This window comes from Euprymna scolopes, chromosome 3 (assembly GCF_053919585.1).
Source record: "Euprymna scolopes isolate OS-2025 chromosome 3, ASM5391958v1, whole genome shotgun sequence".
Classification (NCBI taxonomy): domain Eukaryota; kingdom Metazoa; phylum Mollusca; class Cephalopoda; order Sepiida; family Sepiolidae; genus Euprymna; species Euprymna scolopes.
In genome coordinates, this window is record NC_136484.1 from 89,461,393 (window position 1) to 89,479,707 (window position 18,315).

General features: G+C 31.4%; 1 protein-coding gene across 2 annotated transcripts in view; it reads right to left on the reverse strand.

Moving 5' to 3' along the window:
* LOC145257268 (phospholipid-transporting ATPase ABCA1-like) overlaps window positions 1–18,315 on the reverse strand; it is a 379,489-nt gene that overhangs the window by 50,432 nt on the left and 310,742 nt on the right. For both annotated transcript variants that reach the window (XM_080115647.1, XM_080115648.1), the window contains exons 40-45: window positions 17,175–17,304; window positions 16,762–16,882; window positions 11,897–12,217; window positions 10,644–10,778; window positions 8,468–8,571; window positions 5,776–5,868 (exon numbers count right to left, since the gene is read on the reverse strand). In XM_080115647.1, coding sequence (XP_079971773.1) covers window positions 5,776–5,868; window positions 8,468–8,571; window positions 10,644–10,778; window positions 11,897–12,217; window positions 16,762–16,882; window positions 17,175–17,304 — 904 coding nt within the window. The remainder of the gene's footprint in view (window positions 1–5,775; window positions 5,869–8,467; window positions 8,572–10,643; window positions 10,779–11,896; window positions 12,218–16,761; window positions 16,883–17,174; window positions 17,305–18,315) is intronic.

An 18,315-nucleotide genomic window follows, 5' to 3' on the forward strand; every position in this document is an offset into this window, starting at 1 on the left:
CTTCACCGGACTGTCCATTCATGTGAAATCTTTTTATTTTTATTTTGCCTCCTGTTCCCCTTACCTCACCCTTTTTTTTTAACCAAGTAAGATCACAGATCTTACTTGTAGTTTCATTAAATACTTTTATATGCAAAATCCGATCCTGCATTTTGCTAATTCCTGCCCTCTGATGAGAAGGAGAGTATTTCTTCGAAACTCCGCGGATTAAGGACTATCCACTTATCTTGTGTTTCCTTTTCTTAAAATTAAATATATTTTTAACTCTTTTTCAAGATGTCTTTTAACATGTTTTATTAATCATTTGTTCATATTATAAGCTCTATTTCCTTTTCGGTTTTATTGAGCTTTTACATCTGGCTGAGTTTATTTTACTTGTAAATATTAACTCTTTAATATTTATAATATATTTTAAGTTTACCATTTTGATTACCTTGGTAAACTTATTGTAATTTTTATTCTTATATATATATATATATATATATATATATATATATATATATATATATATATATATATATATATATATATATAAACACAATTAGTTAAAATAGTTCAGAACGATTCTTATGGGAATCAAATTCCAGAGCAAAGTGATGCCCAATATTCAAACCTATAATAATTATTTCAAAATCTGTAATAGAGCTATAAATAAACTCACAGACAGAAGATTTTGCTTACATCTAAATTTGTTCAAGAATGCTTTGAATTCACCTAGAAATGCCTGTTAATGTTTGCTTTTCTATTACTCGAAAGTGATGCTAAATCATAGTCTAATAAAAGTGTTGTACCAATATGTACATAATAAGAAATAATTAGAACATTTTACTGCAGTTTCACAGTAGATCTAATCATCAACAGAGTATTCGACATTACAGACAACAAAATACAGCATCACATTTGTAAGCTTTATCACAAAATATTTCTGTTAACGTTTCTGTTGAATATACATTTCTGAGTCATACTCTAAAAGTACTTCCAAATAATAACAACATATTTAATAACTTTTGCATTAAATGAAAATAAATCTCTGCATCAATGAACTTATTAAAAATATTATCAGTATGAATAACATTTGAAAACTGTTTTCACAAGTAAAAGAATTGAGTTTTATATTTGTGCACGAAAAGTATGAAATATTTGCATAAGAATAATATAGAATTAAATGAATATTATTTTGCTATGTAATTTATATACTTGTATTTACTTTTTAGAATTCATCAATAAAAGAAATAATGAGATTAAAATAGTTTGCAACAACAAGAAAAATTTCCAGAATTTAGCATTACATAGACCAACATAAATATTCTCCTTCTGATCGCATATTTTTGTTAGTATGTATGATGAACGAACATATACTACATTGACATTTTCCCAAAGAGAAGGTAATGCCTGGGAGAATGGCATCATAACGGACGAACATATACTACACTACATATACTACACTACATATACGAACATATACTACACTACCCACTTCCAGCAAAAGAGAACATAATGGCTGGGAGGATGATCTAATGACAACAAAACAGTAAGTAATAAAACACTACCCCAAAAAGGAAGAGGTAATCCCAGGAAGAAGAGTCTCATGACAACAGAACAGATACTATACTACCAACCTCGAACTGAGAAGTGAAAGATACCAAATCTATTATTCATTAGCATAGTATCGACTTCAGACAGACAGATATCAAATCTCTATTATTAATAGATGATTGTCATGAAAGGTTTTTCTTTTATAAACTAAATTCTGTCAATTGCCATCAAGGTTAAATATAAGTACATAAAAAAAAAATAATTACAAAACAATTCGATCTGAATGCACTAGTTTACACACATTTTTTTATTGAATTGTAAATCAATTGTCTTTTAACATCAAATATTCATCCTTTTGGATTTAACTGATTAATTTTACTGGATGAAAACAATGGATATTTAGAGTTGCAGAACATTAACAGGAAGCAAATTAAAAAAAAATTCTAAGAGAGGGAAGAAAAAAGAAATAAAATCACTGATGCAAAACTTATTAAAACGTAATAGTTTCAATATACTTCACTTGTCAAATTTTACTCATGAATGTCTTTCTTGTATTGCTCTTCAATCCATCATGTTTTATACATATCACGTATAGCATAAAATTGTTAGTTACTTATTTCTTTCCAAGGTATTCCATATTTGAACATCTGCAGAGTACTGCAAATAATTAAGTTTTGTGTTGCTTCTTATGATTATGTGGTAGCATGCTAAAAAAGCACTAGCACTACATTATTTGAACTACTGCTCTCATCTTGGATGATATTCTTACAACGTTTCGGCCAATATAACCTCATACCTTCTTCAGGTGCATCTTATCAAACTCAGGAATCTGTATAGAATTTTAACAGAACTTTTTATTTAATCCACGAGGTAGCTTACTCTTATTCCCTCAAATATAACTAGGGATAGGTTAGTTTAGAAGCCAATGCCTAAAGGCTGTTCAACATATGCAAGTATATAAAACAGACGTTATACCAATGATGATGATGACTTCATTTTGACATTGGTTGATAATCATGTTCTTACAAGCAACTGTTTGCATAAATATAGATGACATAATAAAGAACTTCAAAACAAAAATTAAGCTCATTTTGTAATGTCACTATTTTCAAGTAAAAAATATATATTTCATTTTTGATATGTAGCTATTACAACAACAATAGTAGAATTATACCAATAATAGCAATACGATGTTTGCTTTTGAAGAGTTGTTATTTTAAGGGATCACCAGTTTTGGATGGTTTCTATAGGGATTCTATCGCAGTGTGTCAAATCACCACCTTCATTTTAGGAAACAATAACTACACTCGACAGAATAAACATTTTGTCTATTATAATCGAGGGAACACAAAGACAAACTTGACTTTTCAGAAATAAACAAAAACAGCAAACTTTATTTTAAGACGAACTTAATATAAACACAATCAATATACATCTAAAATTCTTTTGATTGTGACAAGTTTGGTTGGGAATTAATTTTAGTTCTCTATTTATCAGCAGCATTCCTTTAATTTCAACATTCTTTCATAAAGAGAACACTTTCTCGGCAAAATGTTTTCAACTCTGCTAGAGAGAAGAAAGCCTCCCAAAATGCGACTTTGATGCTCCCAAACAAGTCGACCAAGCCCAGCAGGCAAAGAGTTACAGCAGCAGTAGCAGGAGTCGGTCAAACAGCCCTTTTCAGAGCTAACTACAATAATTTACTATTTGAGAATCAAACAGCCCTTTTGAGGGTTAATTTCCACAAAGTACTTGTATGCGCACTACTATTGCCTGCCTTCTGAGACTACCCTCTACAATCAGCGAATTCCAGCTCACCCCAACACCTCCTCCTGCTTCCAGCTTCTGTGACTAACAAGTTTCAGAGCCCATACCTGTTCCAGTGCCCACTGACGTCCAACTACCTGTTTCAGTGCCCACTGATATTCAGCTACTGGCTCCAGAATCTACTGATGTCCAGTTATTTGTCCCAGTGCCCTCTGATGTCCAACTACCAGTTCCAGAGATTGGTCCCCTCTCGCTCGGACTGATCCTGAATATGTGATCGCCATTACTTACAAATTTACTATTTCATTTCTTGGTAAATGAAACATGATATCCATCATCTTTAAACGAATATCACTGTCTGTCATTCTTCTTTGCTATTGCCGTTATCTTTTTGCCTTTGTATCTACCTTAATAGTTGATTGGCATCTTCACACTTCTCGACCCACTGCAACAATTTCAATTTAGGCAAAGTATTTTTGGGATGAGCCAGTTTCAGAGAACTATTTTCAGTAAAAATAGTTTCATATTTATAATTAAATGTGAAAAAGTTAAAGAAATGTTATACGATAAACACAATCAATATAATAAGTTCGGAGGCATACATTCACAAAAGAGATATTTTATATATGTTTAAAAATGAAGATTACAGTAATAGGAAAATCACAGAATGTTTGGGAATATTTTTAGACTCCTTGTAAAACAAGAGCGATTCATTAGCTGAGATATCGAACAAGTCAGAGTCGATAGTTAAGAGCCGTGCATTACGCAGGTCTGAAAATTGTAATCAAAATTTCTTTACTCAATTATACAAATTATATTCTATTAAAAGTTGTTAATAAGAATCAATGTTCATTTTTTTTTTTCATATTAAAAAGAAAGTTCAGTAAGAAAGGTTAGGAATATTTCAATAGGTTTATACACATTGAAATGATAATTATGTATATGTGTTTTTGCTAATGTTTGTGTGCAGGATTTTAGGCATGGTGGCAAGCTCAAGGCCCAATGAAGGGGTGCCGAGTGACGTCGGTCCTGGAAGTCTGGCTAAATTAGTAGTTTAGGTGGCTTCCAGAAAAGTTATTTTGGATAAATCTAGAGAATTATCTGATTGATCCATTTACTCATTATTTGTTTTTATTAATTCAGGTGAATGCCTGCATGAATTCCGTTGTGCAGAAACGAGTTTTAGCATTTTCATATTGGACACCAAAGAGTAAAATTTAGTGCCAGATGCAAACTGGAATGCTTGATACTGATTGGAGCAGATACTCAATTTCAATTGGTTCCCTATTTAGAGATTTAACCAATCAGAAACAATCTCACCAGTTTGCAGTGAAAAGAATAGGCTGCCTATCTAACCCATGTCACTCAATGCAATCACCAAACGTGCAAACGAAACCTGTCTTTAGGCTCTGGTTATTGGCATCAGCACATGAACTTTTACAAAATGTGTTGGATTATTTATCAGCTAAGTCACAGGTCAAATGGTTGCATGAAAACAAATATTACCAGTTTACAAGATGCTACAACACTGCTATCCTATTAAACTTTTGTTAATTATTAACAAGACTACTTTTTTTTCTGCTACAAATTTTACTTTTGCAACACAAAAAGAAAAATGCCGTTGCTTGTGCTGTTACAAAGCATGTTCAAAAGAATTGACAAAATCTGGTCAACACGACTTCATTATTGAATGCATGTGCAGAGAATATCCTCAATGCTCAAGCTAATCCTTCCAGTTACACCATCAGCCATGAGATGCATAAGCTGAACAGCCTCAAATTCTGAAGGAACAATTCAATTTTTGTGATCTTGTTCATACCAATTTTAATTTAATACAGTAAACTTGTCTCTACTTTGCATTTCATTTGCGGACAACACAGAAATTTGGATTTATGAAACACTGAAGGAGACTGTCACTGAAGGAGATATTAAAAAAAACAAAAAAAAACAGTTTTCTTTTACTTTGATAAACTTTTATTAGATTTTCAAGCAAAAATTGACTGAGAAGAGGGTACTGTAGCAGTGTAGCAATAGTAGCTATAACAACAAAATAATAATAATAATGCATATATATATATATATATATCACAAATTAGTTGAAAAAAAACACAAGGTACTCAACTGCAAATTTTACAGGAGATAATATAAATTATTTTATTAAAAAACAGTCTCTGTTGGGGGTATCCGGATTTCATTGATCTGATCATGCTTGATTTAGGGTAAAATCTGGCTAATCAAAGCAAACCAATTCATCAGCCTCACTCTGTTATCATAGGTTCCTGAAATTTAGCATGACCAGATTGATGAAACCCAGATATCTCCTAACAGACACTGTAATGTATAGTTTATAAATAAAGTATATATATATATATATATATATATATATATATATATATATATATATATATATATATATATATATATATATATATATAAGTAAAAAAAACAAAAAACACTTCAATCTAGACTTACCTATTCTTTAAATGTTGAATACTTCCAAGACATTGAAATCGTCCATTAACCATAATGGCTATTCTGCTACACAAAGCCTCACATTCTTCCATGCTGAAAATACACAAAACATCTTTAATTTGCTTTTTGTACCTTCAACATAACCTTTTCATAATATAAACTGAATACAAATGTATTTACATAAGTTTCCATACATTTATCAATCAATTTAAAATATTTTTTCATTTTTTATTCTATTTGATTAACACAATTTAACAAAGTTTGATTCCTTCACAGAAGAGTTCCACTGTGATTCAAAGCAATTATAGATACAAAAAGTCATCACTGCATTAAATATTGTAACTGTCCTGTTAATACATTTTTCACAATATAAATTAAAAAAAAAACAATATCTAAATTTCAATTCCCACAATCGATATGATGCCAAGAAAGGAATCGCCCGTTGCTTAAAGGTAATATGTAGTAACAGGAATATATATCAAGAGGAGATGAACAGTTTAAGAGAAACCCTCCACCAAAATCACTATCCAGAAAGCATGACATCAGCTCCAAGAAATCTGAATCAAACATCATATGACATGACCCAAAAGCTCGCCACAGTTTGTATACTATATATGAAAGGCTTGTCAGAAAAAGTTCAATATTTAATCCATATAACAACAGGTCAGTATTAAAGAACAACTCAATTCTCCAAAAATAGCTTGTGAGTCAAGCTCCCTACAGAAAAAGTCATAAATTAATAACAGTGTGCATGTGCTTCCACGTAAATTTGGAAAACTATACAAAATTTTCTCACTCAAATTAAGTTTAAAGTATGTGGAAATATTTAAAAGTTGGATATGATTAACTACATATGGAGGAAAAACGAAAACCATCTACCCTACGGGATGAATTAAAAATTGTAGACAGAAGAACAGTGAAGAATAAGGCGACTTAAAGACACATCACACATACTGGACAATGGCCACCTAGTAAGCAGACCTAGTATAGAATTTAATACGATATAGGACCCATTGAGTAAAAATAATAGGTAAGATCACTATTAATATATAAGTTGATCTATAGTAATAAGTAGTAAGGTTTCAGGCTCACAAAATTTATTCTAGAATTGTCCACAAAGATCCATGGCATAATGGATAAGGTTCTAGATAAAATTCAGTTTTGGAGGTTAAAGTGCAAAAAATACAAGTACGAATTACTTAAGACTTCTACCCAGTAATGGCAGAACAACAGCATGCTACCTCTGTGGATTAACTAAAGTGTTCTGTTTAAAATTCCATGCATATTCCAAAGTTCGATAAAAAGATTCCAGAGTTTAACAATATACCTGAATAAGCCAAAATGTTGTGCTAATAACACTCAAGATGAGAACAGCAATCCAAACAATACAAATTATCAATCCTTATCTCAAAAATCCAGATACATGATTTTAGCTGATACAATCTCTAACTCACACCAAATATATTAAGTAATAATCAATTTTAAGTACAGGTGATACCAAGAATATAATTTTGAATTGCTTAAAACTTCTATGCAGAACAAGAACAATCCACCTTCATGGATTAAATAAAAGGTTTGGCGCTTCTACAGAATTGGAACAAGATTTTTGGAAATCGTAAAACTGAATTTCACATGAAAACAAAGGTATCTACGTATTCCTCATATTTTTAAGATGATTATATCCAAAAATTAGGAAAATCGATAAGGTAGAAAATTTTTAATTAAAGAAAATAAAAAATAGAATTTGTTGAAAACGCTCATAAAACACAGGAGAGTTCAACAGGTAGTTAATTTTCTGTTCGAATTAAACAAAGATGGTGAAAATTTATCACCTTCTAGCACAATTAAAGTTGTTTTTTTTTTTAATAATTCAGTAATATTCAGGTAATTGACTGCATAATTTGGAAACTTGGTAACTTATTAGAATTGACAAAAAAATCAGTTGAAACCATTATTTTTTATCTGAAAACTCCATTTATCGACTACAAAATCTCGTCCCAACAATGTAGAAGCACCAAAGGTTCTGTTTGAAACTCCATACAGACAAGATGCACTTGAAGACGGTTGTGAAAAATTATCCAAATGATACAAACTATTTATTTCAGATTGAACACATGAAATGAAGCATAAAAATTCGTTTATATAAAAAGAAAGATTTGAAACAAGAGCAACATTATTTTTAGATATTTATGAACATCCGAGAAATGTACATCACAAAAAATGTTTTAAAAAAAGAAATAGACAACCTCAAACCCATGCTATTTCCATGGATGAGAGTGAAAAAGAAGGAAAAAATACAAACTTCTTTTTTCTTTTTCTTTCCTTTACTAAATTTTATCAATAGATTCTCTTGGTATATTAACTATATTTTTTTTGTCATCAGCGACTCTTCACACACTAACTTTAAAGATTCTTTTATATTTCCTTTGTAACTGGTCGCCATGTTAATAACAGCATTTTGATTTTCTCTTTTCAAATTTGATTGATGTATTTTTCTGAAGTTTATAAATATTTAAACAAAGATATTTTGACTTTGTCAAATGTCATTTTGAAATTGTGTATCTATAAAGAGTTCTTTCACTCTCAGTTTAAATTGTGTACATATAAACACTTATTTTTGTCTCTAATCTTTTTTTTTTTTAATTAATAGACAAGAACAGATTTTCCTTGAGGCAAAAAAAATAAGGTTTACCTGTGTGAAGTGAGTACAACTGAGCGGCCAGCTTTAACAATATTGTTTATAGAATCCCATAGAAATCTGCGAGCTTTTGGATCCATTCCAGAAGTTGGTTCATCCTATAAAAAGTATGAAAAAAATGCAAACAAGATGGAAATATAATTTATAAAACTCATTATTTTCAAACTCTTCTGAAACTAAAAGTTGCAGAGAGGCCTCAAATGATTGGATTTTAAATAGACTATTCTTTTATGAGTCTTTAAATGGTTAAAATAGTTTTTAAGGGTTAAAAAAGGGTTAAAATGGAAAAAAATCGTTATACATCCATCTTAGTTTATTTTTAATCAGTTCATATGCGTGTCACGTTGGTAGAGTGGTAATGTCACCAGCTTTGAATGCTACAGTTTTGCTTTCGGTTTCGATTTTAGCTGATGGCACCCAAATACTTTTTTTTTTACTTTTGAAATCACGACTCTATATATATAAAATCTGGGCAAATTAAAATATGACATTTAAGTGTATTTTACCGGGCAAAGTCGGGCGCCCCCACCCAACCGCTAATAAACTCATAATAATTCTAGATGCATTCTCTATACAGGAGGTTTTTTGGTACACTTTGATTTGAAATGGCACTTTCATAACTAAACATGCAGATTAAATAGACGCACCTTTAGAAAGGATCTCTTCTTAATTTTTTTTATATTTTCAATCCTTTTAATCACTTAACAATCTAACCATCTCATAAACCCTTATCCTTGAAAAGTGGTGACTCAATAGTAAAATAAAAAATAAATAAAATAACAGACTTAATAAATAAATCAAAATATCAAAATCTAAGTAAAACTTTTCTTAGATCATTATTCCTTTTAAATTTCTTTCAGAAAGATTTTATAAATCACCAGATCACAAATATAGATCAAAATGAAAGCAACTTATTATTTAAGAATTCAATTTTGATAAGGCTCTAAGAATTTTTTTTTTTTTTATTAAGTGGCTTTATGCGTATTTTATGTGTGGATTGCATAACAATTTTGAATTTCATTGTTTATTGGTGACTGGTCTGCATAGATAAATTTATGACTATGGATGACTTATGTTATTTAAAATATTAATTCATCAACTCAATTCCTCAATCACCAGCTTTCATTTCTTATTTCCTTATTTATAATGCTATAAAGAAGAGTGTTCATGCTGGTTTCCTTTAGATCTCTGCTTCTCTCTTTCTCTCGACTGACATAACTGACAGACTATTTTTAATCCCAACTTTTACTTAATGTGATCTTATTTGGCCAATCAGAACCTTTGCTATCTCTTAACAAATCTCTTTACTATCAAACAAAAGCACCCTGCTACAAAACAATACTGCTATTTTCATCTTTTTGTCAATGACATTTTGATTACCTTTCACCTTCATTTTTTGTCTTGTACTAGTAGTAGTAGTAGTAGTAGTAGTAGTAGTGTATCTAATATCAATGAAAGGTGTTTGATGTGTTTTGGCGTTAGTGCTGAAAAGAAAGAGGTGTATGCAGGTATCGGTCTATGTCTATAGCCAAACAACTCATCAATAAGGAGAAAACTGATTCTATTCACTATCCTTGGGCTGATTATGTTTGAAATCAGTTTCCTCCTTACTGATGAACTGTCTAGCCATAGACATGAATACAGATTGATATCTGCATATTAACTCTCTTCTCATTACTAACACCAAGTACTTTATATAACATTTCAAACTCCTTCATGAGCATATAAATTCATACGTTGTTTAAGTAAAATAATGTCCATTTTACATGCTTGCATATCTCTGACCCGGTCTCTATTAATCTCTTTCTCTCAGTCCATTTTCATTACTTCCTTCTCCTGAAATCATCAGAGCTAAACCTGTCTTTGAAACTCACAGTACACATCCATCACATTTTCACATCCTTTCTCATCATGCAACATATGTCCTCAACCCTCACTGACAAGGTTTCACTTCCATACATCATCACACTGCATACACATGCATAATAAACACTTAATTTAGTTGACAGTCGTATTGCTCTGCTAGTTAGTAAATTTCTTTACTAATCTTGCATTCTGGTGATTTTCTCTCAGCTGACTAGTAATTTCACTGCACTTCTTGTGTATCCAATGCTTACAAGATTATATCACATAACTTTAATGAAAAAAGAAATAATCTTTTATAACTGACCAGAAAAATGATTGCTGGGTTTCCTACAAGGGCAATTGCAGTTGAGAGCTTCCTTTTATTCCCTCCAGAATAAGTTTCTGAAGTTTTGTCTGCATATTTAGCAAGATCTAGTTTATGGATTGCCCAGTTTGCCACCTGAAAATGTAAATTGAAAACAAGGCGATTACGAAAAACAGCAATAAAATAATTCTTTGTTTTGAAAATATATCAATTGAGCATTAAAAAAAATAGCCAATATTGTTATATCAAAATAACATTTGTTCACATTCAAATAATGAGCCATTTACATCGCTAATTTCTTCTCTGATTTTGAGATTACACATCATGGGAGGTAACTCTTTAATAATTTATTTCCAATTCTGTCTATTAAACAAACAAGATTTTCACTATTTTTAATAGATTGAGTAAGTTCTGAAAATTTAATTAAAACTGAATAATTCTAACTTTTAGTGATTAATAAAAAATTAACACATTTGCACTGGCAGCAGTTGAACGAATTTATTTCTAGCAATCAATAAATCATACATACTACATAAATAAACAAAAAAATATGCAAGTCTAAGAAACAACTGAAAACTATGAAATATGATGTAAATTAATGTATGCTCCGTCTGGTCGAATATATTTGTTAATATATGTGACAAATGAATATATACCATACTAATCCCAAAGAAGGAGATGCCTGAGAAGACAGCACTATAGCAACAGAACAGTTACTACACTACATCCATCCCCTCTTCAACCAGAGAATGGTATCATGGTCACAGAACAGATATTATACCACCTCCCAAAAAGGAGGAGGTACTGCCTAGGAGGATAGCCTCATGATAAAAACCAGATACTACATTACTCCCACCTGATTTGAACATTGAAAAAGAGTAGATTATTTTGAAATAGTATAGCAAACTAAACTGAGATGAAAAGATAGTAATAGTATAGTTTCAGTTTCAAACAGACAGATGCCAAGTCTTCATTATTAATAGAAATGATAGCATTGGTTGAGTTCAGAAAATCTTTATTATTGATAGAAACAAAAGTATACTTTTGACATCATACAGGCAGATATCAAATCTTCATTAGTAATAGGAATAATACAAGCATAATTTCGGCTACAAACAGATACTAAATCTCCATTAGGTGATCAAATAATCTTAATACTGTTTCTCAAATTAGAAATAGTGTACTATTCGAATATTGTGCAATTTACATAAGATTAAGAAAAAACATTTTACAAAATCAACATAATTGTTTACCTTTTTGACTTCATTTTCAGGTACACCCCGGAGTCGGGCATAAAGTTCCAAATGTTCTCGGCCTGTTAGTAAAGAATCAAGAGCATCAAACTGAGGGCAATAGCCAATGTTTTGTAGTGCCTCCGCCAAGTTGTTTTTGATACTAAAACCATTAACAAAAGAATCGCCAGTTGTAGGTGTAATTTCTCCAGTCAGCATCTTAAAGGTTGTTGTTTTCCCAGCTCCATTGACCCCAAGTAAGCCAAAGCACTCACCTTTGGCAACACCCACACACAAATGATCGACTGCAAGGAAGGATTTCTTGCCATAACCTTTGTATGTCTAAAAAAAGAAAAATATAAATAAAAAAAATAAAATATTTGATCATTTCAATTGCTAAATATTTTTAAACTCTTTAAAAGTATATTCATTATTTAGACAACTCAGATTTGATTATATAAAATTTACAAGAAATTATTTAGTTTAGTTGTTTTTGTTTCAATCACTTTCTCGGTATAGATGAAATAAAGAAAATTTCCAATTGATACTTCAATATTTTTATTTTAAGTTTATCAGAGGAACTACATATACTTTTATCCTTTTTTCTAATTACATTCTTGTCAGCACAAAGATTATACAAATAGTAGACCAAAAGTTTTATGAAGCTTTCCTAATAGAATTAAAATCTCCCACTATCAACAGCATATTCAAATGTGACTATAATCACGAGGTCATTGTATTTAAAAATTAATTTTACAAAAATATTGTAATGAACAATATTATTTTTGCTCTCATAACCACAGAATAGATACTACACTACCCTCCAAAAAGGAAGAAGTAAAATCTAGGAAGATGGCATCATAATGAAAGAACATATACTATACTAGCCTCCCCACCCCCTCAAAGGGGATGATAATACTGAGCTGATAGTATCTGTCCCTAAAGGAGAAAGTAATGCCTAACCCTTTCCTCTTAATTGAGCGTTGAAAGATGTACATTAATATAAATAATTATATAGTGTTGGCTTATGACAGACACTTACCAAATCGTCATAAATAAAAGATACAATTTCTTGAAAACACTTGAACAAATTGAAAATAAAAATAATTGGAATCAATTTATTCCATCAATACCAAAAAAACAAAAAACAAAATCAGTACTCGTGAGCGCACATGAAAAGTTACTGGAATAAAAGAGTTCCTTGTTGCTCTTATATAACAAAATGACAACATTTTTTTTAATCTACAACCTCCTTTAAGATTTTTAAAAATTTTTTCTTAATACAACTCCTTTTTTTTCTCAGCCTTCAGGCTAGGATCAAAGTGTTATTCCAATTAAATCTTTGTGTATATATGGACAATAAAATTTCTAATCATTTGGGATTATAGAGTAGGACGGCCCCTAGTGTAAATGTGGTATTGAGGTGACTGAAATGATTCTAGTAAAAAGTAGAATAGACATCTTTATCACTTTAGACCAAGGATGACCAACGACATCCATTTTCCCAAGTTTTTGATAGTCTAATGCCTAATTTGTTTTGTATATAATTTTTTTTATATTTATGAAAATCAAAGTGTAGTACCTGTTCTGTTCTCGGTCATAGAAGAAATCCTTCTTGATTGAGGTAATGTCTGAGTAACGAAAACAAATACTAACTTTGATTCATCCCGAAGTCCAGGATGCGTTGTTTATAAGCAATGTAATTGTTAACAAAAGTGATCTCCCTTGCATTGTAAAATCGCCTGTCTGACTGATTTTTTTTGGTTTTTTTTACTATGGAAAATAAATTCTGTGCTTTTTTTTTTTCTATATCTATTGTTTTGTTTTGGGGGTCCAACTTTAGGCGAATTTTTTTTTTATACAAGTAGTCACCACTTATCAAGGCCCGGAGGCCACTCGAGGATAAAGGTTATTGAGTGTACAGTAGTTAATGGGATAATATCGTAGTAATCGTTAGTAGTGGAAATTTGGTAAATTGATTACTTAAGGGGACGATTCATCAAGAATTGTTTACATTGAACTTGAACACTACCAAATTGTAGTCAGTTGGAAAACGGGCAAATGGAAGAGAGTTCGACAGGCGTGCAGTTCTAAGAAAGAAGCTTTGTTCATGGAATCTACATTTAGGTTTAGACACGGATAAAGAGTGAGAGAAATTATTAAGTGTTTTTCGTGAATGTTTGGCGAGGGGGGGACCATAGATTGGAGCTCAGACGAGCACTTGCCATGAAAATAACGATAAAGCCGAGACAGCCTCGCAATGTCTCTTCTGTGGGAAAAAGGTTGCAGGGAAGAGAAAAGCGCATCCCTCACTAGGCTATGAAGTCTATTTTGAACTCTGTCAAGGCAGGATAGGCTGCTTCATTTCAATAGATGCCAGATGGGAATCAGAGTGTTGTTGATGTAAAATAGAAGCTTGATTTTCGATGCATTAAAAGTAACCAGCCACCTCTGTCCCCATTGTACCAAGTGCTCAAGATCAGAAGGTCATTTATGGCCTTTGATAGCCATAGATGGTAGTGTCGTCAGCATAAATGTTCACAAATAATCTTAGGATATGATTTGGGAGATCATTGATGTAGATCAGGAAGAGAGTTGGACCTTTGAAGGACTCCAACATTAATACTGTGAGCTTCTGATTTCTGCCCATCAACCACTACTCTTATGAACCTATCAGAGTGAAATGATTTAATAATTGAGAAGACATTTCCAGCTATAGAATAGCTGGAGATCTTGTGATATAGTCCTTTATGCCTTACCCCATAAAAGGCCTTTGATATGTCAAGAGCAATTGCCCTAGAAAGGAAGCCTCCATCAAGAGATTTGCTAATCCTATGAGATATAACCGTTAGCACATCTGCTGTAGATTTAGCAGAACGGAAACCATATGGCATGTCACTAAGAAGGTTATTTCTACTGAGGTGGTTAACTACTTCTCTATTTAACACAGCTTCCAGCAACTTCTTCATAACACACAGAAGATTTATTGGTCTGTACTGAGAGGGAGATGATCGATCACCAGAATTCTTAAATACAGGGCATACTGATGAGATTTTCTGGGGTGTTGGGAAGCAATTCTCCTTAAGACAATGCTTAAACAGTTTTGTAAGTATGGGAGTTAGTTCTGATTGAAGCTTTTTCAACACTATAATTGGAATGCTGTCAGGGTCAGTTTCTTTACTGAAATAAGGTTTTTGATTAGCTTGGCAACATCATGCTCAAATATTTGTATGCTGCATAGCATGTTTTCTGATACAGGAGGAAGTACTGGGGGTTGATGGCCTTGGTCGCATAGGGTAGAATTACCTGAAAGTTCTTGGCAAAGAATTTGGCTTTGTCTGATATTGATGAGATTACCCCTTAGGTCCTTTGATGATGGTTGGAATAGAGCACAAGCCCTGTTTGCTATTTGCCAAAACTGGTGGTAACCAAGCTGCTACCCAGCTACTTTGGACAACGGACTAGGCTCTCTTGCATTTTTTATTACTCTTTTACAGTGGTTGCTGGCAGTCCTGAAAGCAGCTTTAGTCTCAGTACATCTATTACATTGAAACAATGGAAAAAGTCATGTCTCGTACTATAGAGGACACATTCTTTTTAAACATGGAATGCATATAAATGTATGGAAACTATCCCAGTATGCCATAGAATATCGATATACTGTACAATGGAGAGGTACAACTGAGGACTTCTTACATTTCATTTATATCTTAACTGATACAACCGAGTGGTCGGAAGATCCCAGTGGAGACAGAACGGAAGATGAACATAGCCCAGGGCAAGTTGCAAGAAAAAGGTCTAGAAGACTTGCATACTGACTGTCAGTGTCAGATACATGGGTAGGTTCATGAAAAATTTGAGTAAGGTTATAAGCAATGGAGAAATCGTGACAGAACCTCCCCTAATCATCCATCTTGTTTGAGTGGATTAACCATTCTACATTGTGAATATTGAAGTCTCCACAGACATGAATGTTAGCTGAAGGATGAGTAGACAGGATGTGGTCAATTTTCTCAGACATGCTTTTAAAGATAGTAACTCCACTGTTGTGGATGCTTGGAGTATTATTACCAGTACTCTTTCACTCTTAAACAGGGTTCAAAAAAGAGCCTCAAATCTAATAGGTCTTGCACTATCAGCCAAGCTCCAACCCCATCCCATTGCTGCAATGTTGTATCCCTGTTTTACAAGTACTTTAATGGAATGTGCTCAGATGAATTCATATATACATAATCCCAACTAACCAGACTGGTGGCCAAGGGAAAAGTCCACTAGGCATATATACATGGTGTGATGCTGTAATGAGGATATGCATTGCATGTAAAGAAACGATATAGAAATGATACAATGGATGTATAATGTGGGTCTTAAAGACACTTAGATTTGATGAGTTCAGAGGGAGATTAAAGTTGGACAGTATAGGGAGATGTGTGCAGAACAAATGGTATGGTCACATTTAAAGAATGAATTAGAATTCTTATGTTAACAGATCTTGAGCAGTTGAAGTGGCAGGATAAGCCCAAAACATGGAGGAGTGATAAGGATAGGCTTGAGAGAAAGACCTTGTCAGAGATAGGTTAGTTTTAAAGTTAATTTCTAAAAGCTGTCAAACACATACCAGCATGTAAAACGAATGTTAAACTGAATATGATAAAAATTATTCTGAATATCATCGTGAGGTTGAGCAGTGAAAAATAAAACACTATCAAAATTATAGTTTTTTTTTAATTGTATTTAACTCCATTATAAAATACTACAAGTTTCTCAATATTTTTTATTATAATTTTAAAATTTATTCAGCTGAATTTTCTAAACTTAAATTATTCCCAATAAAAACAGAAAACTTCAATTTAAAGTTTGTTTTCTTTTTCAAAAAATAAACTCACCTTGCTCAAGTTTTTGATTTTCAGAACATCATTTGGAGATCCTCCAGTAAGAATTCGTTCTCGTTCACGGACAACATCAACATCATCATCTGTATACGGTGCTTTAAGAGCTTTAGTTTTCCTATAGAAGTTTATAGAGAAACCAAAATTCATATTGTTTTTCTATTTTAGTATTTAGGCATAAATCAATTACATAAAAATTGTAAATTGAACAGAATTTTATATGAAATTATAGAAACAAACTTTAGCACATATGTTTTTAAGATCTAAAAGTTTAACATTATATTGCATTCAAAATTTATTGAATCTAATGCAGTTGCTGTGGCAATAATCCGCAATTCTAATAAGTGTTTACATTTAAATAGAGAAAGAAAATATGCAATAAATTCTTAATGAGAATGAAAAATACCCACCTAAATCGTTCAAAGAAAGAAAATTCTATCAGGAGATTCACGATAAAAAAGAAAATACCCAAAATAAACAGAGAAAGTAGATTTCTTCCAACTTTATTCCAAGCAAATGGATTTATATACCAGGTTTCACCTGTAATAAAAAAGTAATTTCAAATAACTTATTATTACTTGTAGAAATCTCAACCAAATGTCTGTAAAATGTACTATGATAAACATTCCACTCAAATAATAAGTCCAGTTTTTTTTTTTTTCACTTATCTCATCATTATAATTTAAAGAAAAATAAAACGCATGTGCAGAGTGATTTGCCTTATATTATCTAACAGAAATGACCATGAGAATCTGAAGTGTTGTACAAAGAAATAACACATTTGTTAATGGAGCAGTATGACATCGACTGGAACTATACATCTTATATTTTGTCTGAGGTCAAAGTCCAAATATAAGATAGAAACTAACTATAAGAAATAAATGAAAAGAGAGAGGGGGAAAGAGTAAGAAAGAATTCAAAAGAGATTTGCTGCAGTATATTGTCTCACTAAAGAAAACGTTTTACTTGTTGTGGCTGTTGAGATTTACTTCTTTTTGAACGAACATTAATCACACATATTTTTAATTTACTTAAATTTAATTATTTAAGCAAATCCCATTATTACAATGGAATTAACATAACAATAAGTTTATTTTTTTTATTCCAGAAATGAATGATGGATTCCAATTCTTACATACTGGTTTTTATCATTTCTTTTTTAGCTGATGGCATATATTTTTTATAGAAGAATTACTGACTGGAAGGAATAACATTTTATAGTTAAAAAATAGGCTTCATAAAATAATATTTAATCTAAATTAATAACTTAAAAAAATTATATAGAAGAAGATTTAAGTAAAATCTATAGCTAATTTATATAAAGGTTCTGTTTTATAATGGTTAAAACATTATCCTCATAATCAGTCTCTACTAATAAATATATGCACATTACATGTGCAATACATTTTAATATAGTAGTACTTTTCCAATAAAACAATTTTCAGAGAACTGTAGTTTATGTATACAAAAAACATTTGAAATCAACACTAATCTCTAAATGAAAACCTACTTTTTAAAAAATTAAGAAATCCAAACATTATATTGACATTA